This window comes from Zerene cesonia, chromosome 8 (assembly GCF_012273895.1).
Source record: "Zerene cesonia ecotype Mississippi chromosome 8, Zerene_cesonia_1.1, whole genome shotgun sequence".
Lineage (NCBI taxonomy): Eukaryota > Metazoa > Arthropoda > Insecta > Lepidoptera > Pieridae > Zerene > Zerene cesonia.
The window spans coordinates 970,557-997,518 of NC_052109.1; the positions used below are offsets into that span (position 1 = coordinate 970,557).

At 33.2% G+C, this 26,962-nt stretch overlaps 1 protein-coding gene across 5 annotated transcripts in view; it reads right to left on the reverse strand.

Annotated features, from left to right (window-relative positions):
- LOC119828553 (neurexin-1) overlaps window positions 1-26,962 on the reverse strand; it is a 91,850-nt gene that overhangs the window by 16,741 nt on the left and 48,147 nt on the right. For all 5 annotated transcript variants that reach the window (XM_038350741.1, XM_038350739.1, XM_038350740.1 and 2 more), the window contains exons 5-10: window positions 20,551-20,692; window positions 9,577-9,726; window positions 8,915-9,075; window positions 8,588-8,614; window positions 4,880-5,038; window positions 2,895-3,047 (exon numbers count right to left, since the gene is read on the reverse strand). In XM_038350741.1, the coding sequence (XP_038206669.1) occupies window positions 2,895-3,047; window positions 4,880-5,038; window positions 8,588-8,614; window positions 8,915-9,075; window positions 9,577-9,726; window positions 20,551-20,692 (792 nt within the window). The remainder of the gene's footprint in view (window positions 1-2,894; window positions 3,048-4,879; window positions 5,039-8,587; window positions 8,615-8,914; window positions 9,076-9,576; window positions 9,727-20,550; window positions 20,693-26,962) is intronic.

Here is a 26,962-nt window from a genome sequence, read left to right on the forward strand (position 1 = left end):
AAAAAAAAAAAAAAAAAAAAATTGCTTGAAAAATAAGTAAGAATGGTATCAATTTAGAACATTTATTTTTGTTACCAATCTGAAGATTTGTAGTTTTCACGGGAATCGAAATCAAAGTTGGAATATTAATTTTCTAACCACTAGACAAGGTACATCGAGGTCTAATTCCTCCTATGACGAGCTACTTATATTTTAGAGTCCTATTACATACCACTAAAAAAGGACAACTTGTATCTGTATATGCTGAACTTTAATTGCCACTTCATATTCTAAAGTTAAACATATATTTGGTAAATTATTAGATTTCCAAATAACAACCAGTTAAAGAGCATAAGCTTTAAGCGAAAGGACACGTCCCAACACAATTTGAAATAACTGTTATCACGATACAAATCAGTACATTTCGATATATTCCAGCGATATCGGCCGTGGTATTCAGCAATTACTATAATTACTGTGGCGTTTTATATAACTTCAGTTTTCATTTATTTATTACACTCATTTTATCGATCATAACATTAGTCGTGGCTTTTGTAATTTTACTAAGCTGTATTTATTTATCAATATATCTCTTGATATAATTTCATACTACTCTAATGAGTAGGATTGATATTCTACTGTACCTACTATTTCTTCTAAATTTCGTCTTTTAAAATTTTTCACCAAATCGGTTATCAAAATAATGATTATGTCGGTATTTTAATAATTTTTTTTTAAGCTTCATCTGTAACTTCTACTTTATCATATAAGTATATATTATTGATTTTGACCCACTTTTAAAGACCGGTTTAATTGTTTAACTGTACGAGTTTATATTATTAATCTCACCACCTACATAGATTGTAATGGAAGTTCTATAATGTTATAATGTCAACAAGATAGCATGTTAATATCATGTTATTTTTGGCTTAATTCAACTTTAAATAACATCAAGTTAATGTTTGTGGTCATTAAAAATAATTTTAAATATGTGCTATGTAATTTTAGTAATTTCGGTAAATTAGTAGATATTCCCTAGACATCAATCACAACTAAATCATCAAATTAATTTTCCGGCCATTAACTGCGTGCCTATTTTATCGTTTGTAACAATATTACAAAATATAGACGGCGGTGAAAAAAATATTATTTTTTATATTTTAATATGTTATATTATGTTTCAGAATTACAAATGCAATATGCATGAATGCTTATTTCTTAACCCCTATTGATATTTGATATTTTCTTAACTAGTATAGCAATTTAAAATGAATGAGGTATATGAAAGATTAGATTTTATCAAACAAGTGAAGTGATACTTATTATTTAAGCAATAAGTATAACTACAAGTTAATACCGAATACATATATATGTAAGCTAAAATAAATTAAAAAGCAAGAACATTTACAACACCGTCACTCAACCAAAGGGCCTGCCAAAATCGAATAAACAACATTTTGCCATTACTGCAAAGCGCTCACAAATCGAATCAAGTCAGTTCCGACTTCCGATCTAATCAGATAGAGGGAACACTCGACCAAATTCGAGAGTCCGGCGTATCAAGGACCCTCGTTACAGCGCCGGTTTCCTCTAATGGGTCGGGTTATAGATTTTTCGCGACCGTTTTTAATTGGTGCTCAGTCTGATGGAGCATTGTCAACTAATGAGGTGTGGTGGGTTATTGTGGCAAATGGCAAATGAGATGAGGATTAAATTGGGTCAAGTCTATTTATAGTACGAGCTGGGCTTGTTATTGTTAGATGATACCTTTGTTGTTCTTTGTAGAAGTTCACAGAAGCATGACTGTTGAGATACATATGGGTAAAGCATAAAACATTTGAGTGAGGTGTTTTTGAAATTTATTAAACCAAAACGAATACACCACAGATTACTAAATAGTGACCAAGTAACTTACGTCCTTCGGTTAATTTAATTCTCTATAAAATATGAATAGTTTAACGTACTAAAATATTGATAAAGAAATTTAAACCGTAAGCAAAATTAAGAAGTAGATGCCGTTATTGATTGAATCACGATATAAAGATCCAATTAATTTAAACACAACTTTTATGGAAAATAACTGCCAATACACGTATCGCAATATCAACTGACCGAATCTGATGTCACAAAAGAATAAACCCAAGCGATATCAAGGCATTGTAAGCCTTTTATAATAAAAGCAATTAAAACACAATTGACGCCTCGCAAAGCTGATTTGTTGACTGAAAGTGGCACACTGATTCCCATTTAGCAAATTGTATCGACCAAGTTAATGTTATTGCGGTAGATAGATACGTAGTTCATATGAACACCGAAAATTTATTTCTCATTTAAAACTTATTGATATGACAAGCGAGAATTTATTTTTCATTGAATACTTCATCATCATAATAATGGTCAGGTCATCAGGTTTAAAGATTTTTGTTTTAAAAAGCTTGCAAACACTAACATAACATAACATACACGGAATATCCCGTACTTGTTGTGGGAATCGAGCACGCTTCGGCACGAATTGGGCCAGCTCGCACCGGGGAAGTACCACACCCCCACAGAAAACCGGCGTGAAATAGTGGCATGCCACTGTGTTTCGTACGGTGAGTGGAGGAGCCGGAGGCCCATTTCCTTTTCCTCACCCGTCCCAGTCCATTCCTTCTTTCCAGTCGTTAATCCTTTCCTTTTCCTTTACCCCTTAAAAGCGGACAACACCTTCGCAGAGGCACTACCTCTGCGAATGCTCATGGGCGGTGGTGATCGCTTACCATCAGGTGAACCACCAGCCCAGTTGCCCGCTATGACATACAAAAAAAAAATACTTTGAAAGTATAGAAACATATTGAATGTCTCGTCATGTCTCAACAAAAATAACCCGTATCTTGTCTTTGTAAATAATATGAAACAGTTTCATCTCCACTCACCAGATGCGCGTCTCTAGTAGCAAAAGTAACGGGGTCTGCTGAATCGGTAGCAGTGCAGGCGTACTCCAGGCGCCCCGTCACCGTGATCAGCTTGCTGCCCGTCCGCGCCAGGTCTATGAGGTTCAGGCGCAGCGTGTCCGCTGAGAACTCCACCTGGGCAAAGGCAGTCATGCTGACGATAATGGGTTTGATTGTTAAAGAAGTCAAATTGGAAACGTTTGATATGAAAGTCGGATTTTTTAATTAAATCGGATACATTATTCGAAAGAAGAGAAACTTTATGAAAGTGAAAACCAAAACTGATCCCAGACAACCCAGATTAGAAATGTAAATAAAGAAGTAGTAACATCACTTTTAAATATTTTAATAGTTTTACAATTGCAAATAATAATAAAGTTCTGTAGAAAAAAACAATGATATTGATGATATAGATATTTCATACATACAATCACCATCAGACCAATAATAAAAATCGTATTTTCAAGTTATTGCACTACAATCTACGGCTTTGAACGTGTATGTCAAAACAGTGAAGCGAAAATTGAAAACGAGTATACACCTTAATTTAAATTAATTTCGCCGTGCTATTCGATGTCATATCGAGTCAGACATTTTTCAGTATATTTTATTCCTCTTTTTGATATATTCCTCACGAATAAGTAACTATATCTAATGCTATTGGAGACCAGCACAAAATGAATTCATGCTGAGCTGTGAATCCTACTAAATAATTAAAGATAAATTCAACTCCCAAGTTATGTTTAGTCTAAACTACTCCAGTCGAAGTAGAACAACAATTTGAGAAGTTGCAAAATGATACCCAATCATACTATTCTGCTGCAACCTCTTAAATTATAGTTTAGCATTTCATAGTTATAGCGCCACAAGGATCTTTTGGCGCGAGGTGAAATTTGGAATTAATATAAATGCTGTCATGATGTAAAACGGCATTTGATATCAGATCTTTGAGTGTGTTGACTCGAAGATTCGATATCATTTGATGATATGATTTAATGCAATTATGATGTTTCCCGATTACCAATAATTTTACCTAACTCATTTCAACTCAAACTACCTCAATAAATTAATAATAATGCAATTATAACTTCATAATTCACACACTGCCCTATATGAAGAAAATTAGGTTTTCAAAAATCAGAAGTTAACCTTAACGGGTTTTCCTTGTAACCTTGAAACAAGGATATTTTTTGAATCAACAAATCTTATTTGTACTTACTTTAGCGTCGAGATGACAAAGTACAAACAAGAAAAACGCAACCCCTCTTTCAGGCGGAATCGAGCAAAAATAACATATGCAAGATTACAAGAGGCAAAAACACGAAAACTCCTCCCTGGGTGGACTTTTACTGGATCGTTGTGTATAGAGTTATTATTAATGATCAAAGTATATCTACCATAAACGACCCTTTTAATTGGCTACAATATAATTTTACTTAAACTTACTTGAAGCATGTGGGAAACTAAACAGCTGTCAATTAATTACGTCCACTCGTTCTAATACACGACCACAATAAAAGTCTGCTGTCAATATTCTTCTAAAGTTTACCGTGTATTTTTATTTAATTAAATTTACAAACTCCCCTCATTAGAGGGTTAGGCAAGCCAAACACGCTACGGTCTGCCGGAAAGGTCCACCTGAGCAAGTATGCCTGCGCAGGTAGACCGGAATGTGTGTGGGAATAGACCTGTGCAGTTTTTTGAGCCTGCGCAGGCGACCGGCGCAAGATCGAAAATCAATTCTTTCGAGTGACGCCGTACGGTGTACCTCATTATGCGTCATCGTCCTCATTCGATGCCATCGCAAAAAGAACTGAAGACCGCTCCGGTACACCGGAATGTCCCCATACACGCTACCAATGTTTGGTTAACCTGCACAGGCATAGCTGCACAGATGACCTCTACGGTAGACCGTAGCGTGTATGGCTTGCCTTATAGAGACTACAAAGAGGGACAACCCGCATTACCTTTTTCAAACAGCCAATGAAGTTAGTATGCACTCGAGCGCCGGGCAGAGCGCGCGTGTTCAGCGAGCCGCCAACGTGGGCGCGCGAACTCGCGAGCATCGTGAACGAGCCGGCCACGTGCGCGTGCTCAGAGTACACGTCGTCCACTACCGCTGATACCTGTGTACAATAATTATGAGCTGGTGATGGGCGTGCGTTGGATTTTATTATTTTTATATTTTATACAACACCATCTTAATTCAACAGACACAATTAATACACGTCTTCCTCCAAAATATACGCCTAATAATCATAAGATTCATAAATAAACGCAAGAAAGTTTAAAACCCGTGTGGTTATATCACAATCTCATAGATAGCTATTTACGATCAAATAGGTTATAGTAATGGTAGAAATTAAATATAACGCCTTGTTAGAGCTAATTGATTACCTCCTCCTATTTTTGAAGTCGGTCGATAGGAACATTTTTTAAGACAGCAAATAACATTGAAAACATTGTACCTTTACTTCAATTACGTGTTATAAAAGACTTGACGAAAGAATAAAAAAAATGGTGAATTTTTAAACAAAGACTTCATAAGTAACTATCCTTTTCAATAAGGGACACAAATTAAATATTTTACTTTAGCCATTAAATACATATCTCACGAACTATAACATATATTAATTTACGTTTCGCATTTAATAAATTTAGCAATACATCGATCCACTTCATAATTTAACTATTCAGCAATACCATACATTCAACTATTATGCTATCTCGCTCATTGTTACAGCATTTGAAAGAGATGAAAAGATCTACGAATGGGGGCTGAAAGGAGCTTATACGTCCTCGAAACCTTTCATGGAACATTCGGAGTTATCCCTAAAGATATCAATCCTTGGAAGTATTAAGCAACCTAAGCAAAAAGCGTTTATTTTTATGATTAAAATCTAAGACTGAAATTAGTTGATTTTGATATAACCAACTATAATCTTTAGTTTAAATCAAATAAAAGATGTTTGAATAATAATGTTGATGTAATATGTATAATACTTTTTATTGCAATATTTAAATAGGTCATACGGAAACTCTACGCTGTGCAGAAATTTTTGTATATGGCAAAAGTAATTTGGAAATATATTATCGCTTATTACCATTATCTGATAAAGTGACATAAATTTAAAGAGATTTGGTTCTAAAAGGTTTAGGGGCCAGTTCCAAGCTCAGGCTTAATATTTCAGCCTGTATTATTCATGAAATATATTTTAATATCAAAACGTATAAATTTATGGCAGATGTATAGCAGTATTTATTAAATTACAACCAATAGGTAACAAATCCCCGACTTATCGATTTCAAGTCCGAAGTTCTCACCACTTAGCCACCACAGCTCTTAAATTACTAAATACTTAATAAAGCACGGGTATCGCACTAATATACAAATGTGAAAGTTTGTTTGTTTGGATGTTGGTCCGTCAATCACGTTGAAACTACTGAACGGATTTTGATGAAATTTGATATATAGATAGGGTATGAGCTGACTTGGGTGATGGAAATTTTTTATCCCGATTAATGCTCCATTGGGATAAAACAGAAATTTTGATATCCGGGCGGAGCCGGGACGAGCGTCTATATCTATATATACATCAATAATCAGCAAACAAATGACTTGTAAGACATTATTTTGAAACGCAGCGGCACATCGCTGCAGTGCGCTCCGCCTAAAATATATCTCGTAAAACAGTTCACAGCACATGTTACATTATTGATACAACGCGAAGCAGTTTTGCGGGTAGAAACTTTTTTCATATTGAATCATTTATTGAATAGACAGCGAGTCAGTAGCGAAACATTAACCGCCGCGACAATATATTCGCGAAAACATTACTTAAATTCGTGAAAGTGTTTTAAGTTATTTATGGCTAGCCTGTATGTAGATATGGGCTGTATTATTTATATATCATAAACTTTCTTTTTCCCGCGGCATCGCACGCGTTAAATTCGGAGTCGAATAATGCTCACATTTATCTTAAGGAACTAGAACTTATTATTGTTATATTTGGTTAATTTAAATTGTATATTTATCTAAATAAACTAAGAAAAACCTCATTTTACGGCGACAAACAAGCATATATGAAGAGATGTAATAATAATATTGAATTTAAATAAAAAAAAACCGACCTCATTTTGGGCTTTCGTTTATCTTAAATTTGAAGTTTGACATAGTGTATAGTATTTTACTAGTTTTTTTTTCCATTTGATACCCATATAGGGAAAATTCATAAAAAAATATTTAAACCAGGATTTTGGCGGGAAATTCTATCTTTCATCGATTTCCATCAAACATAGTTAAGAACCGCAAGGAAACTGGTTTACAAACGAAAAAACAAATGCATCGAAACCGAAACATCCATTTTAGTCACACACACTCACACATGCACACACATCGACGTCAAACTTTTAACGCCCCTCTTCTGCATCTTGCATCGGGAGTTAAAAATACACATCAAATAATATCTAGCAAATAAACCAATATGAAAAGCTTAACAAACTGACCGTGTTCTTGTTACAGCTTTCATGCTCAGTCAGAAATTACTCTAACAAATATAGATTTCAAATACACATAACTTATACAGAACCGATACAATCGGTCTTGTGCAGCGACGTCGCGTGCATCGCTTTATTTTCTGAATTTATTATAACATACAAGATAAACGATAGCATCTTCAGTGAAAATAGCTCTTGAAATATGAACGTGTATTTTAAATGGCGTAGATGGAAACTACGCTTCAAATTGTTTTATTTAAGGGATTTTTAAAAAACAATAAATACGATTTTTGAATATGAAAGAAAAGAGTCTATTGTCGGCAACAATAATGGTATTATACCTAATTTCTTAAGAAAACCACTTAATAAGTCTCAAACAAAAGAAACATCGAGAACATCAGGTATTAAAGATCGAAATCAAACATTCTTATATTATGTCATTCTTATTACATTATTATATTCTTATATTATAAATCGAGAATGATACTCAGCGTAAAGTTATAGTTACGTTACGTAACGTTACGTTAGAAACGAATACATAAAACATTTAGAAATACAAAGTTTTTCTCGTAAACGTTATTCCACATGCAATAATATAACTCCGAACTAAAGGCTAAGGAATATAACGTATCGGATGCCGAGATAAGACGAATTAGAGGACTCGAGATTAATGTTTGCTGTTTGTTGGCAAACACGCTCCGTAAACTGAGCTTCATGTTGAGTTATATTAAACTGTGACTTATGAATTTAGTACTCGCACGGTAAGCAAATAGTATATCTAATGGCGTATCAAAATTTATTATTTTCTACTATTATTTCAGTATTTGAAATTGAACTAAACCATTACCTACCTACCTAACCATATTAAACCACTGAACCGATTTCGAGAAATTTTGTGAATAGCTTGGATGACCTGAGGAACGATAGAGAATATTTCTATCACAGAAATTTCACGCGTGGCAACAATGCTGACGGTAAGCTAGTATTTTATAAATCATTAAACCAGCCAAGAGTAAACATAACGTTGCTCTATCTAGATATTAGACAAATCAAGATGGTGCTGTGTAAAATTATCTCAATAATAATAGTACGTAGATATAATTATGTATTTATAATAATAATTATACACTATTATACTATTTAACACTATGTATTATACTAATTGTATAAATTCTTACCCGACAGAAACTGGTGAAAGGTGTTATCTGCGAATAAAAAATTTAATAATTAACAATACTCATTCCAATTGTAATAAATAACAAAATGTTAATAATCATGTATTTTATTAAATACATTTAAATTTTGTAAGAATATACAATACGTGGATAGGTTTTTGATAGCTAAGTAACGCCCTTTTATACATAATTTGAGTTTTTTATCTCTAATGGACAGAAATAGGTGACAATTTCAAATTTGTTTGATCAATAAAAGATAACATAATAAATTCGTAAACGAAAATGCTTAAGTTTTTGAATTAATTTCTAATTATCAAACATTAATCTCACCTCTTGTATTTTTCTTCTCACAGTAAGCTTGTGCCACTGATGGTCATCGAACCTGGTCTTGGAGGGCTTTATGTGCATTTCTTGTTTGCCGTTACCGAGCCCCATAGTGAGGGAGAGCCCTCCATCTCGCACCGCCAAGTTTAGGTAATCTGCTTCGTGACCTAAAGTATGAAAAAAGAAAGTGCCACTTTGAATGCGGATGCTTTGGTTTCGGCATTGGAGTTTATTGTTCGAAATATATTTTTAAGGTATTTGATATGAATTAGACTCTAATTATAGTTTGAAAAAATGACATACAGTTGTAGGTGTTAAGTTTGAAAAAAAAATTGTAGAATTTTTTATGTAATAGTAGACAACAGAGCTGGTGGTAAGCGATGATCACCGCCCATGATCATTTGCTGTGTTCGTTACCCGTTTTAAGGGGGTTAAGAATAAGAAAAGTATTGATGACAGAAATAAAGGAACGGACCGGGAAGGGTGGGGAAAATGAAACAGGCCAAATTGCTATTATTACATGCCGATTTTCTATGTGGGTGGGCTTCAGTGCGTGCTAACCCAATTTGTAAATTTTTCCTAAACAGCATTATCATAAAAATAGGCTATTTTGAACCAACAATGTATACTAATTTCAATATCTGCTTTAAAACCTGTTTTATACTCACCGGTATAAAACAATAATCCATTCGGTTGTCTCGTCTTGAAGTACAGGGAGATAGCGTCCTGCGTGCTGACGATGGGTTCGCCGCCGGTCTGCGTCAGGTCGTAAGAGAGAAACTCCGCCCCTCGGAACGTTGCTTCGGATGGAGCTTTATCTGTAAAAGGGAAGTTTATAGGCCCATGTTCTATAATGTTGCTGTTTACTGTATCGACCTTATGGCTTACTGCAAAAGGTCTCTTTTACATTGACGCTGGTGCAGTTGTAAAATTAAACTATAGCCGTTGATGGTGTTGGTTTGATACTAACTATGGGAAAATTCTGACTATACTAATATCAATTAATAAAATAATAATCATTTACTTATATTATCATATTCTTACCCGGTTCACTCACTTGGGTGCAAACATTCGAAAAAAATGTGAAAATTTGCACTCAAGGTAAAAACATTTACAAATGTCGAACAACATTATGGGTTTGCATTACGATTGTCAGTGATCGAATATACACAAATATAATTTCAATAATACCTCAATCACACACACCACACTCACTCATATTAGAAGTAAAAATTTGTATGTTTATCCGTTCTAATATCCTGTTTTAAGGCGGACGACATTTGGCGGCTTAGTGGTAAGCGAAGGTAAAAGTGTATATACAGTATGCATATTCAGAGTTTATGCTAGTGTTGCAACATCAAACAACATTCGATAATAATTACTCCAGCGGCAATACAATTTGCTGCGTTATAACTTCAACATTAACAGCAATCTAGTTTGAAATTGTGGATTTAAGTTTTAGACTATTTCGCATTTACGAATGCTTTAATATTTGCAATGAAATTCATTTTCTAGCTTACTAACAACTGCTCTGAGAGTTATTTACGTAATTTAAATGGCAACTGTATAAATACAGCATGGTTATTGAAATGATATCATTTGTTTTGTCTAGTTTACTCAATTATTTATTTGTGTAATTAATATGGGAATTCATTATATGACCTCTGTTAATTGTAGGCTCTTTTGCAAACAAGTTTTTAGTTTGGTTACTCAATAACTTGGTGGGATTTCAACCAATTATCTCTTTGGCTTTTCTAGGATATTATTGTTATTTGGTCTCTTTTGACAATTTGAGTACTACGGCCCCCTTCAGGAATGCCGGTGAAATTTTTGTTATAAAAAATTACTAAATAACCCCTTTAATCATGTACTTCATCTTCCTTTACAAAAGAAATCTTAAAGAATTGCCAACTAATATAATTAATTGAATTTCACTTCATGCAGTTTATCGGAAAAGCAACACCTGGGGTGAAGGAATTGATTAATGACCTAAGTTTGCGCACCAAACTTTACGCGCTGAAGTATTTATATTCCACGTACAACACGACCTTATTGCCTTTTATACCTTTGCGGATATCTGAAAGGTTGGTGCTGACAAAGGAATGGCAGGCGAAGCTCTGTGGAGTGTCCGGTAGGAATTCAGACTCATATTTAGATAAATTCTTAGTCCTTTTGCTAATAGTGGCTGACCTAAGCGTCCTCACTATTTGTATATCTCTCTTGCTTTCTGTTTATTTCTAAATGCCTTTAGATACTTAGCAAAACCTACCTTTCTACTGATATCCTGTATAAATTAGCGATTGTAGAATATTAATAAAATATTTGTAGCATTACGAACAAGTTCTATGCGGAGGAACAATTTTATTATAGGTGTATACACATAATCAAATATTCATAGACTTAATTTCTTAAATATTCAAAGTGTGTGGCTCTGTGAATATTTTAGCCCGGAATGAGGTTATATGAACACCTTAAGCCTCTAAACTCAATAATGATAACCAAAGGCAATTCAGGCTCACAAATAAGCTTCGTAACAATTTTTCCCATAAAATCATATTTAATACAAAATTAACTGAATGGTAATTACGTTTAATATGCAGTTGTTATTATGTATAACACCAACACAAACCATCCTCCTCCTCCGTACACTATATTATCATACTATATCTCGAAAATACAGAAGGCGCTTGGGATAGATACGAAGAAAACAACAACAACATAATTATGTTTTCCTTGTGTTCTCACTAATTGTTCTAACTTGATAAAGATCTAAGATAATATCACAGAACGTGAACCTCAATTAACAAAATTGTCACTTATCGTTTCTTATTTTCAATAGCTTATGATCAATAGCATAGACCATAATTAGTTATGTGTCTATGTTCTAAACAATGGTCAGGATGAAAAATATTGTTTTTATTATTATATGCCTGTTTTCTTAAAACACTTAAAATGTAAATAACATCAGATGCAACAAATTATCTGAGAGTAATACATTTTATTCCAATGTTCAACCTTTTTATGTAAAAGTGAAATACACATACATTTTTTTTTTCTTTTTAAGTTACAGTCGGCAATGGAGCTGGTGGGACGCCTGATGGTAAGCGCTACCGCCCATGCGCTAAGGTCCATTGCAGACCTTACGCCTCTACAAATGGATTGCCGACTTTTTGAACTTTTGACGGAAGGGATTAAGAAAGGATTGGCGATAGGAATAAAGGAAAGGACTGGGAAGGGTAAGGAAAAGGATATGGGCCTCCGGCTCCCCCACTCACCGAACGAAACACAGCAGAATGCTATTTCACGCCGGTCTTCCGTGGGGGTGTGGTACTTCCCCGGTGCGAACTGGCCCAATTCGTGCCGAAGCGTGCTCGACTACCACGAACCACATTTCATACAATATTTTTTTATGTATTCACTAGACAACAATTAACTTTTAGAATAAAGTTAAAAATTTGTTCTATGTTTTACGCTACACGCTGACAGCTGAACGGAGTTGAACAGATCTATAAATTGTAATATAGATAGGTACATAGAAACGTGACCGTGAAGATGCTCTGAACTAACCTTAGTCTCAAAACCTCAAATTTTAAAGTAAAAGGGAATGGATAATTTATAGGATGAAAACACGATATCGCTAATATCGCGGGCGAAAGTGTAGAAAGCTAAACATATAAAACCTTATGTGCTGTGTAGATAAAATCACGTATTGACTTGTGGTGAAAGCAATAAAGCCGTCTATTGATCTAGCTTTCCATACAATGACGTTATAACACTTCGAACACTTTATTTTTAGAGTTCTGCCTCGATTGGGCAGTCTAGACTTTGAAATATTGACGTGAAGCTTAAATAATACTCTTCCAATTGTCTTCTTTGATTGTTATTGGATAATCATTTCAAGTATATGTTTATTGATAATTATAGCTGAATAAAAATTATTGTAAAATACTTTTTAAATATATTTATTAATAATATTATGATTTATTAATTATACAAATTAAGTAATACATTAAACATTAATCAAACAAGAACGATACTTTTTATAATATACACCATTTAAGAGGATACAATTAAAACTGCGGGTGCCGTTTTCAATATATTATTCAACTACCGCGTGCAACAAAAAAGATTTCATTTCAAAAAACAATTTCCATTCCCGACCGACACGATATAACATTATAAATGTACACTGAAATTTATATATGCAACAGCGCTACAAAACACGAAATCCAGTTAACACCGGCCAACGTCGGCTCGCACCAATTCGAACCACTTCAAACCGAATTTAACCAGACAAAGTGCACGTTATTACCCCTGGGACGTGGTGTCATTGCACAGAATAGTGGCCAAATTATTATACCGCGCGATATTGAAGCATGATTGACTTGTAATTAATCTCAATACGATATGATAAAGATGTCAACTTTTTGGTATCAATTTTCATGGTGGCATCAGTTTGATAAACCTACCAGTGAAATATAATGAAATCCATTTATAATTATACATTCAGATGTTTATCTCTTATAAATTATATGAAATAAAATAGCTACTGGTAATATTAAGCAAACAAAAATATTATCATCTACTTTATATATATGTAAACTAGACAAAACAGTGTGTTGCAACGCTGTAATTAATAACAAGTTAACAATAAGGATTATTTTATAAGATCATAGAAAACAAAAACTCTACTCCTGATTCAATTGTTTTTTTCATTAAATATATAGATAGGCTTCATTTTAAACTGTTTATAATCATAAAACTGTGTAAACATAATGAAGAAAGCGCACAAATGATTTGTTAATTACCATCTAGATTTAACAGGGTCGATGACCTGTCAAATTGCATCCCATTCATAAAAATACCTCAAATAGTCAGCTATAAATAACATTTTGAAACGTCAAAACGGAGCGCATAATATCACAATCCGAAATTGAATTTTCAGTTAAACAAGCTCTGTATAACGGTTGCTTGAACGTATGTACATCGCTTTAATAGGCTTTGCATTTTTTGTCCGCCGTTTATTCATGCAATGCTTTATGATATAATTTTTACATTTAAATTTCACTGTTTTGCTTCAAAACGATGAACATAAATTGGATTTTAAATTGAGCGATATTTAAATTGTCGTTATCCTATTCACCAGGTCATCAAATTGAACGAGATTTTATTTGACGAGTTAAATAGATGAAAAAGTACTTCTAATCACTATTAATTTTGCTTCCACATATAACCCTGGCTGCACCCACGGTGCAAATAATTAGGCCTATAGGACCCAGCATCACGTACAAATTTAACGAAGAAAGATTTTTTAAAATCGGTTCAGTAGTTCTTGGAAGAGAAACCAAACAACAAACTCTTCAACAAGCAATTGAAAATTTATCAAAATTAGTCGAATGAAGTCATTACTACAAAGTTTTGAATCACCATATTCCACCACCATGCTGAAATACGTATATCTATCAAAAATTTCCAAAAGGATTTAAGAAATATTCCGACCGCAATAACATCTCGAATTAAATCGTCATCGTCAACGAATTTTCAAACACAATTTTTTTTATTTGAGGATATGTTAGAATCTAAATTATTGATTGAATGAGCCCCAATTTTAATTTTTATTACATATGCCCAACTAATGCAGCCGTTTTTACCTCAATTATGTTTGTTTAATTTTTTTATTCCTTAGGTATAAGGACCAAAGTTATACTAGTTTTATCCTACTGATTTAATATGAATCCTGTAAAGATAGAAGATCTGACTTAATATTTCAAATGTACAGTTTGCAATTGAGTATCACTAAGAGTGAACTTAGCATTATTCTTCGCACGTTTAAACATACAATTAATTCTATAATCTTCGAGTAACTGCTGATTTAAATAGAAAAGCGATATATACCTGCAATACCGTTACAAAACATGGATAGATTTTTTTTTTGTAGAACTGGAGCAGGCCGGCTATCGTTCGGCGTTATTTATATAATAATAACGTTCTAACTTCAAAATTGACAGATCCAAGCGAATGCAGGACAAGTATCCGGGCGTCATGTTCGCGCCATTTCCTGCGCCGCCATTACGCGACCTCACGGAAACGCTGAGCGGCTGTAGGCGTACGGAAATTCGAATTTCGAATATGACTTGGCGCGAACGTTATTGCTTTGGAGGCGGGGTGAGGAAATATAAAATTAGCTGTGTTGATGAACTTGCAAGAGTGTAGGCTTTAGACGGCATGTGTAGATTATACACTATATTCTATTTTTAATTCTATTAACCTGATTTTAGTGTGTGAACAAATTAAATTTGAAATATGTTAATGGCTATTGGAATATTGTGATGTAAAATGTATATGAATTCTCATTTCTCCCTGTGGTGTATTTTTTAATTTTATATATATTTTCATTACTACCTTATGTAACATTTATGATAATCTTAAAATTATTAATATACTAAGAATTTTTGTCTCTCTGAAATATTTCAAATATGCCGCCGAAATAAAGAGATATTTTTAAGTTTTCTCGTAATTATATGGAATGGAAAATCGACGTGAAACGTCAAAACATATTATGAGAAAGAAATAATAAATTATTGTTCTTCTCTATATAAAATTTTCGTGTTACAATATTAGTTACCATACTCCTCCGAAACGGTTACATCAAATGATAAGAGTAAGGCAGAGCAGCGTTTGCCGGATCATCTAGTATTAACATAATTATCTTTCAAAAATAAAAGTAATTAATATTCCTATTTTATCACAATATTACGCAACAGCTTTGATAATAAAATATACCTTCAAGCTATATATAAACAGCATTACTAAAAAGGCATTATAATAAAAAGCTAACCATTAAAACGGTTGCAACGCTCACGTACCTAAAACGTCACTGCAGTAAATTCCTTCCCGCTTTCGGTGGAAAAAGCCGATAATCCTGCCGTGTACGCAAACTGGAGCCTCCTAGATTGCCCTCTGAATGGAAACGAATCGAAATTCATGGAACGGTGGCGAAGTTAACATTCTAACCTTTTCTACAGTTAAATTTAGTTGAAATGCCGTTTATTGGGCTGCGGTAAAACTTGGATTTTTCGATCTTTTTTGTATGGTTAGGTAGATTTTGTTGAATGTAGTTTTAATATTATTGGAGAAACGCTTTTATAACGTAGCGTACAACGTAACGTGAATTTACATAAATTTTATTTTCGCAGTCGTTTAGTTAGCTTTTTATAGTAAAATAGTCCCTATACTTCATATAGTTCATAATAAGTTTATAAATTCATTAACAACATTTGTTCATCATCATCATCTTAATTTTGTGTTGTATCTAACGTATGGAACTTCTAACTTTTTGTTCTTATCGCTAGTTGAGTCGAATTTTCTTTTGTTATATTCTGTCTTATAATATTCTTTTATTGTATATATATATAGCATATGTCACTAAGTGTCATTGCAGCTTTCCAATGTTAAAGGAATTTTTGAAATCGGTCCAGCCGTTCACGCATGATGGCGTGACCAAGGGAAATAGGGATTAATTTTGATATATATATATATATATATATATATATATATATATATATATATATATATATATATATATATATATATATAGATAATGCTAAGGCGCAAAGATAAATAATTCAATAAATAATAAATCATATTTTTACCGTATAATCGCACATGTACATCCAAAAATCACTACCGTCAAAAGTGTCGATATAGCAAGATGCAGATAGAGTCTGTATGAAGAAAAATTGCGTGTTTATAAATTCCGTACCTGCAAAGCAAACGCATTAGTGAAATACATGCAAAATGCTTCCAGAGAAATGATCTTTTGTAAACAAACCGAAGCCACAAGAAATGAATAAAGCGAAGTTTCGTAATAAGAGTTGCAATGTTGTTACCTCCCATAACTACGCGGCTCCTTCATAAGTTTAAGCGTGTTTCATTTAAGTTGATAGTGGGTTTGAGTTATGTGCCTGAGTATGGCTCATGTGACGCCTGCAGGTGCAACTAATGTGCTCAGAAAATTACCTGTGCCGCCGGGATTAATCATCTTGCGAGATTTCAGAGTTACTGTAAATTATGTGGGGACTTTCGTAATTATATTATGCCGTCAGTGTTTCACTACGAATCCTAGTGATTAGGTAATATTATCTCCCATGAGCTGTGTCTCCAATGCCTTGGCGGTTTAATTGGAATTGGGTTTTGGACGTGTTGGCTGTCATCTGTAGAGTCTCAACGGAATGAGAAAGGATGACAAAGAAATGAGGAAATTAAAGACTTTAACGAGACTGTCACCCCCTGATCACGCTCGCCGTGAAGTGTTCGAAATGTCGGTTTAAATAACGTAATGAATAAATCGCGTTTACAATCCATTAAAATATCTTTAATTTCTAAATAAAGAAAGGAATATATAGTGACATAGAAGAGCCAAGTAGGGAATCGAATACAATAGAATGTGGAGAAATTACGACTACGATAACGATTTCGACTACGATTCTTAAGATGAGCTTCATGCTAGTTCTATAGATTTCCACAGATTATACATTATTATTTTACACCATTTTCTGCGACCTTCAAGAGGCAAGTTACGGTTGTTTGTTATATTCTTATTCAAAATAATTAATAAATACCATGATTAAAATATTGGATTTAAAGTTAATTTCTCATCTTCTATAAATTGTTTTTCAAGCTATTTTATGTGTAGATTTTCTCATTTACAGTTCAATGGTACAGATGATCAAGTTTGCGGCTTAGAATTGCCTACAATAATTTTTATTAAGAGGTCATTAAATGGCACGACTGCTCAAATGTCAAGGTTAAAGGTTAGGGGTGAATGCTTCCTAGCCACAGAGTGAAATAATAGTTTACAGTGGGAAATATGTCATATAACGCTACTGAATTACTGGTTAAAGCTTTTACTTTAAGGACAAATAGTAAGAGATTTCAATAAGTGTTTGAACATAAAATTTCCACTAGACTTTATTTTAGTATAGGTGATCAAGAAACACGTGTAATAATTCTGTTTAAAACATTTATAAAAATAAGGATTAGGCTTATTGGCTTCTAATACTTGTTTAATAATGTTTACGCATGGTCATTAAATCATACTACGATTGCTCTTTGAGTATAATTTTTTAGTGCTGTGATAAAAACGAAAACTTAATCGACCATCGTGATTTTAAATCACATTTATTGATGTTAATATATTTCTGGCTATTTAAATGACCTTCGCATTTGAATCGTTCTACAAACTAGCTTTGATACTTGGAATTTCATGTTATTTACATTTACTGGAATTCTGATTTATTATTGCGATAAAGTTCTTCGTATTTTGTACAATCCACCTCATGTCAATGTCAATGTCAAATTCGTGTTATTGGAATAGAAAATAAGTAGAACGTACGATCACAACATTTGTTTTTAATGGAGGATTCCTTTGTTTATAGATATTATAGAAATTTAGATGTACCTTAGCTTCTAGTTGTTTGTATTATTTATTAATTATTTTACTTTATATTTTTAGTTTGCAGTTTTGTAGGCTAAGGACAATGCAATAAATTCATCAAAGCTTGAACTTGGACGATATAATATTAATATAATTACAAGACATATACGCCATTGCGGTATTAAAATTCACGTAGAATGACTTGTGTTTAAGAATGTAGAAATAGGCAAAAAAAAAAACAAACCTTATTCATCACGTAATTGCTACCAATTAATTGCTAAACGACACTCAGAACATGAAGCACTAAATTCGCAAAATAAAAGAACTCTTACATACATAAATAGAATAGCAAATGTTCAACAATTTAACTAAAGTCAGCAGTGCATTTCGCACTAAACCCGTGAATGTAATAGTCCGACATCACGCCACACTCAACCTCAGATCTAAGAGAGCACTTAACTAGGACTTAGGAAAAATGAGCTGTAAAACCCAGTTGAAAATGTTGTAAAATCCTCGTTAAATTATCGATCGGAGTATTGTCAACGGAACGCTGCTACGTATTTTATAATTATTTCAAGCCATATTAAAACAATTTAATGTAAGGGAAATCGTATTCTATGGTTAGTAAATCTAATTTTTGAAGCCAATGTCTATTCAGTAAATTATCAGTGTCCATTCACTAGATTTAATATTATGTAAATGCCAACTAATGGATATTTAAGTATATGATAAAGATCTTCAATTGTTCAAGTACATAATATGTATTTCGATTAATGTATGATATTATTCATATACCTATATAATAAACTCGCTTATACAAAAAATATCGGTTGCCTAGTTTCATAACAACAGCCTCAACTACCAAGAATAATTTGTATTGTGTTTACAAGAAGCCTGCACATATATTTCAAATCTTCAAAAATCAATTAAACACTGTAATTTAACCCCTAAGCTCCTCAAACTATAGACCAAATTCCATCTCCACTTGACAATAAGATTTTCATTCAGGAAACTAAAATAAATACATTTAATAAAATGCAATGTTGTTAAACAATAAAGCATTATTCATCAATAATACATTTAGTAATTCATATAAAACATTTGAGTTTAAAAGGTCAACACTTGGTTATAACGATATTTTTAAGTGGTAAAAGATAAGAAAAATATCGTAGACGGGAAGAAAGGAATAGACGACGCGAAGGTCTGATCCTTCCTAGGTTAAGAAAAGGATCAGGCTTTCGGCTCCTCACACACACAAGTACAAACAACACAGTAGCATGCTGCATTCTATTTCACGTCGATCTTTTGTGGGGATACAGTACCCTCCCAGGCGAGAGCTGAGGTCTTCAGATATGAAAGACTCGAAAGTTTAAATTAAAATAGTAACATTTTAACAATTAAAACGTATTTCTATTGTCTTTGTCACCTTCATCGAGCACGGCTTCAAATAAGTCAAAAGAAATGTAAATCCCGTGCAAAAGTAACAGATCCAAGAAGAACTTAAAGATAAAAGGAAAACTTTTTATGTTGCGCAAAAGAAAAGTTCGCCCTATCTTAATGTATGAAAAAACTAAAAGTACATGCCTTTGGTATAAATTACTCGTCCCTTTTCTTACAAAAATGTATATTTCTACCTTGACTAATATGTATAATTAAATGAAGATTACAACAACAAATTATTCTGCGAATTAACTTAACATACAATATCCCATTATATTCCACTTTTGAATTGCTTTCTCTCATTTAGACAAAAGATTGAACCCACGTTTGTAACCTGCAGACGTATGCTCTTAGCTGTTTCTTAATCAATAACGAAACATCACCAACAGTTAATATCACAAAACCGGTTATTTTAAAAAGACTTCATATAATGTGCATGCGCATAAACATTTCAAATAAACCAGCACAATTGGATTTATTCATTACTAGCTGTTCGCCCCGGCTTCGCCCGTGGTACATATATAGTCTATGTTACTCGTGGATAATGTAGCTTTTGAATGGTGAAAGAATTTTTAAAATCGGTCCAGTAGTTTTTGAGCCTATTCATTACAACCAAACAAATAAAGTTTTCCTCTTTATAATATTAGTGTAGATTATCTTTTAATTAGACAGTAATTCGGTTTTTGACAATGTATGCAAAAGGGTAAAATAGTATCAGGGATATTGTCAGTAAGCGGTGTAACCATTCATAAAATCCTGTACGTACCTCGTTCACAAAATGCTCCCTCGTAATCGCCATCGCGGCACTCACAGATGGGCCCATCGTCCGTGCTGATGCAGACACCGCCATGCTGGCACGGGTCGCGGCGCTCGCACGCGTCCCCGCTCGCGTTGGTCACCCGAGACGACTGGAACGGAGTGATTCATGATACTACGATGATAATACAACTTTTTTATATCATAACGGGCAACTGCTGGTGGTTCGTTTAATGGTAAGTCACCACTGCCCATGAACATTTGCAGAGGTAGTGCGTCAGCGAATGCGCCGCCCACTTTATGGGTTACAGATAAGGAAAGGATTAACGACTGGAAAGAAGGAATGGACGAGGAATGAGGAATGGGAACGGTGAGGAAAAGGCAACCGGCCTCCGGCTCACCCACTTACCGTACTCAACACAGTAGCATATTATTAATTGCATATTACAACGTAGAAGAAATAGTGAAAATGTTTGGATGATATATGATGATTAGAATAACTGGTGGGTATAACGTCAAGACATGTAAAGAATAAAAACGAATGTCGGCTGAATTGTGTTAAATTATTATTATATTATTATATTTATGTTTAAGATATTAATCGTAATGATTATATACCCTCGACTCCTCGATTTTGGTCCAAGTTCCTAAGCACTGAGGCAACATTCGTCATGTATAAAATAGTTATTATTCATATGATAACGTCATTATTCATTCCTTCACAGACGGTCTCTTCCGAATAATAAAAATATAAACAATTTAAACTGAAGCTCTTCCACTCTATTCCCATTAACTGTGATCAGGATATTTCTTAACTTGGGAAAAAACTCGGAGTCCAGTGGGAGTTCACAAACGCAACACTACCAGACTAGGTAAGGTTATCCAAGAATCTTCTTTACGTGATTCCCAATTCACTCAGGTGCAAAAACAAATCCATCAAAAATGTTAAACGAAACTATTCAATATAAAAGAAGTAATATTATGAAAGAATTCCTTAGCACATTATTAATAACGACAATTTAAGTTATTAGCAAACTTTAACTGTCCTTATTTCCCGTAATAAATGAACTTATGACGATCGTAACGGCACAGTGAATGATTGTTATATTGGCTATAATCTAAGGATTATTGTACAAGTTTATGTTGTGATGTTAACAATAGCATAGACTAAGGCTATTACAAAATAAGGTTATTGTATTTCAAGGAAGGTCTCCTCGCACGTGTGGTTTATAGGGTGTTCAAGGTTCTATATGTTTCTGTCTTGATTCAAAATCAGAATTTCCGAGTTGCTACCAATGTAGTTATATTACTAACAATGGATCAAATAAATCAATCAGTTTAATGTATGAAACATATCATTATAATATCTAACACAACTACAAAATCATTTGGACAGAGTAACAAGAACCAAGCAGAAAAAAAAACTATATTTGTTTATATATTTGTATTTAGATTCAAGATTTTTAGATTCAGATTTAAATCGTTTTCTGTATTTACAGATTACAGAAAACGATCTAAATCTGAAGTTTAGAAACCGAAAAAAAAATCAGATTAATCATCAACAAATGGAGATATGTTAATTTATTGGTTCGTTTATTACATTTATGTAAAATTTTCCTGAAAATTATATAGTCAGGCATTTATTTCTTAGCTGTTAAACAAATTAGGTCGCCAACATTATTAGCTACTCGTATTTCCATGAATTGTTGCAAAATACGTTCAAAGACGAAACACTTAGGCTCCATTAACTGCTCTATAAATAATGGCTTTTTATTCAGCATTTTATCAAAATCCTTTCACAAGGTCCAAATAACACGTCGCTAGGTTAATAATGTTAGGTCACGAATATCATTGCATAGCACGATTCATTATATTTGACGCCCACATCACGCGACAATCTTCCAGAGCCAAAGTACATAAGAGCATGCCCTGGCTTAGATTGGGTCACGCTTATATCACTATCCCATAACACACTCACACACACATACACCAAAAAGCACACACATAGATGTCTTAAGCATGATTGATATCATTTATTGAATGAAGATGGGCTTGTTTACAAATGCGAATATGTACAATTCCAGTAAGCCCATCATTATCTAGTAGGTTGGAGCGTTGTGACTTATGTCCAAGCGGGTTGTATGAACGCAACAACAATCTACCTAAACAGGAGTTTCTAGAAGTTCCTTATATAAATGTAACAATGTCAGATAGATTGGACTTCGGGACTCGGTTTCACGAAAAAGATAGTTGTCATCTATAGATTGATCCTTTAAAATACCCAAGGAAAAACAAAAAAAAAAACAAAAGAAAACGGATAATTAGTCTCCTCAATGATACGAATTATAAAAGACGAAACGCGATTAATATTTATTCACAAAATATAATTTGCCAGAAAATATTTAATTAAAAGTTAGAATATACGCGATATGTATATACATACAAATGAAAATTCCATTTTAACGACGAAAACGGTAATTCACCTATCCTCCCACGCTTAAAAATTCCGCGTAGCCGTGCTACACAGGGGCTACGACGATATAGCAGCTACGTAGTGAACGTAGGCGTTGCGTAGGTCGTGAAAACATACAGAGTTTCATTGAATATTAAATGCTTATTCAACAAATAGAGTTTTCAAACAATAACTATTAAATTTTGTAACCTTAAATCCGCCTACATTTAACTGAGTTTGTGGTTGTTAACACGCATAAATTATTTTTTTAACTCCTTATGTAAATCAACTTTTTTTCCTACGTGTGCATTATACAATAAAGAGTTTTAGTAAATAAATAAATCAGCTGATATTTATTTTTATAACATTACGAAAAGTCAGACGTAAGAATATAGAAGTTATAGCCGAGCCAAAGTAGACCAAACAAATAGTAAAAAGCCTCAATAGCATGACATGTTTCAGTAACATATTTATAAAATGGTACGCGTCCTAAAATAGTTGTATTTGAAGAATTCTTTTGACCCATTTGGCAAGTTTGTTACTCTGTCAGCCAAGATGTACATCGAGATAACTAGAAATTGTTTTCATATCGCTACTACAATATTCTTGCTACAAAATATTATATTGCGTGGACTAGCTTGTTAATTTGGATATAATATGTGCTGTATTTATACAACAAAGTATATTCATAAACATTACAAAAGATAGTCCATTTGTATTGAGGCTAGACTGTTATTCTTATAAAAATAAATTCACTATAGTAGAGTTTTGATTAGCTTATTCATAAAAAATTATGTAATGATAGAAAAAGTTATTTATTTATTTAATAATAGTAAAAATAACAAAAGCTTAGTAAAAAATTTATTACAAGTACAAGTATTTTTATATCTTGTATGTTATTCTGGTACATAATCACTACCAAATATCATCAAAAGCTCTTTAATCGTTTTTTCTTTACAAAGCACAAACATACATCCTTACGTCCATACATTCTTACAAACTTTCGTGTTAATAATATGACTAGGTTTCTTAAAAAATCATTTCACTCTTACTAACTATAAAACTCCTTTTCTTAAATAATGATTTAAACAAACCAAAACCACATTCAATTTGTCGAAACTAGATCAAACTAAAATGGAACCATATGGCAAGCACCAGCTGTCATATAAAAAAATAATCATAAAAATCGGTTTACCCAGATTTAAAAATAAGGTACCATAATCAAAAAATACATTCGAATACCCTCCTCAATTTATGAAGACAGTTCAAAATGATTCATTTTAAGCCTATATACAATGTTAAAACAATACCCCGTAAGCCAATTTATAAGAATTGTAAACCGTGAAATATAAAAGTTAAACCCTACGATGGTAAACACAACGTTTTACCCTATATTTCCACTCTCATTATTGGCGGAGCGCCCGGGCGTCTGTCAATAGGGAATTCGGTATGGACGTAAAATTTTCAATAGCTACACCCATGTGTTAGACCCGGAACAGTTTATAGGATGTTGTATGATAATCCCTGGAATGGGATAATAAACCCAGTTGATATACACAATGTATAAGTGAAGTGTTACTGTTGATTAGATATTTGATGTTATGAAATAATAATATATTATTATACGGTAACGCTTTCGAGGAAAATGTTTTTTTTATCCCATGTATAATATTATTTTATATATTACTAGCTGCACCCGGCAAACGCTGTTCTGCCTTACTCTTATCATTGAGGGGTGTGAAAAATAGATGTTAGCCGATTCTCAGACCTACCCAATATGCTTACCAAATTTCAGAGGAATCGGTCAAGCCGTTTCGGAGAAGTATAGAGACTAACATTGTGACACGATAATTTTATATATAAGATACTAAATTAAAACTTGACAAACCCCCGACCTACTTTGTTTAATTTAAAATGACCGACCATTTTGTGATGTCGGCCATTCAAAATTTTAAATTGAATGATTAATCTGACATTATGTGATGGCTGCATCTGTGACAGATTTACTTCACACATAGCTAAAAACCAACGAAAGAAGCTTTAGCTTCAGATTTAATGAGGAAAAAAGCATCGAAACCGTTTCATACGCTTTAGAGTTACGTTATGTCTCCACATACAGAAACACACGCAGACAGATATCGATGTCCAACTTACAACTATTTTGCGTCGGAGCTAAAACCCCCGATTTATTACGAAAAAGCAGCGCTTAAGAAACATTTGAAGTTCTAGTTATCCAGAGGTTGTTTCAATGATTAGACGTGACTCAGACCAACTTTTTCATAACTAGAAAAAAAAGTAACGTTATATGAGTGACGAGTCATGACACAGACTACATGTCTCCCAGCCATTAGCGTCGCGAAACGTCAGCTGTTCAACGTTTTACGAAGGCGCTACCCTTGTCTGTGACGTGAACGTTATGACGCTCTTAACTGCAGGATGACTTGTGGCAACTTCACGATGGTAATGTGTTGAACAAAATACTTTGTAAGCGTTTCTGTTTCACAAATTTGATGTGATTATATTTAATATGAGAATAGTAGGACCACAGATAACATAATACTATACTGTAGTAATTACAAACTTTTGTATAATCATCATTATTTTCATCCTAAAACATTGAATGTAGAAATTCTTATGAGTAATAATGTCTTGGAGCTTAAATAAATATTATAAAATTTATATCTTAGTATTTTCTTGTGTTTGTTTTTAAGCGAGTATTATACATTTAAAAATTACTATTCATTATATTACTAACCCGACGTTTCGAACACTTTACAGCGAGCGTGGTCATGGGGAGACTGAGATGTTACATGTCTTGAAGGTCATACAAAAATTGTTGTTTGTGAACTATTGTTGTGCAATTCTTAAAAGCCATGATAGAAGTATATACGCTTTATAATAATAAGCCGCTCGTCTGGGCTCACCTCGGGCTGATAAAAACAAATAAATAAATACAATATACACTGTGACACTCGCAGACAAAATGGCTTTTAATTTTCAAAAGTTTTTTTTTTTTCATCGTTTCCCCTACAACACAAACTCACGAATTCACAAACTTTACCTTGTTACTATATTGGTATAGATAATATTTTTATCTGGTTATAATATAGGCTCGATTCCTTCTGTTATGAAGATATTGTAAATTCTTTACCATTTGGTTTTCTAAGCTGCCATTATGTACCAATCATAATATAGTGTTTTAACTAACGAATATTTAGCCAACGTATTATTTAATATTGTTTGTTGAAATCTAATTTCGCGGACAAGGTTTATTTTCCCATCACTGTTTATTCTATCCGCCAACGATATTGAATTTTCAATGAGGTCCTATCGAGCCTTTATTGCCTTATAGCAAAGAGATAATAAACATGTCTACAGTTTATGAAAATTTATTTCAAGCAATAATATCTTGTTTATTTAAAGCTAGCGCGGCATGCGCTTCGTTCGCTTGCATTCTAGGTTTTCTCGGAACTCTCCCTGGACAATTTCTACAGGGGGGTTAAAAAATCAGTTATGTTTTAATATCCACGGACTACAACTTTCCATGAATATAAACACATTTCAAAATTGGTTGAACGGAGTAACCAATAAGTGTGGAGATTTATCAAATTGTAACTTATCTAATTACTACCATTAACTAACTACTTTTACCCGGCTAGCGAGTGACGCCATGGGAATTTTATTTGTCTATCACATGCTTACGATGTTTTTCAACATTAAGTTTTCTTTCGAAAAAGTTGAGAAATAAACTCCCACCTCACAGTATATTTTTGTGACTTATTTGTAAGTTACTACTGACAGAGAAATCATTCGTAAAATCTAATGATATCACTTTCTCATATAGCATGAAACTATACAAAGATAAATACATATTTTCTCAACAGTTCAGCGACAAAAACAGTTTGAATAATTTCCTTTGTGTGGCTAATGAGTCGGTAAAAATTATATTCATTATGTATGAAAATATAAA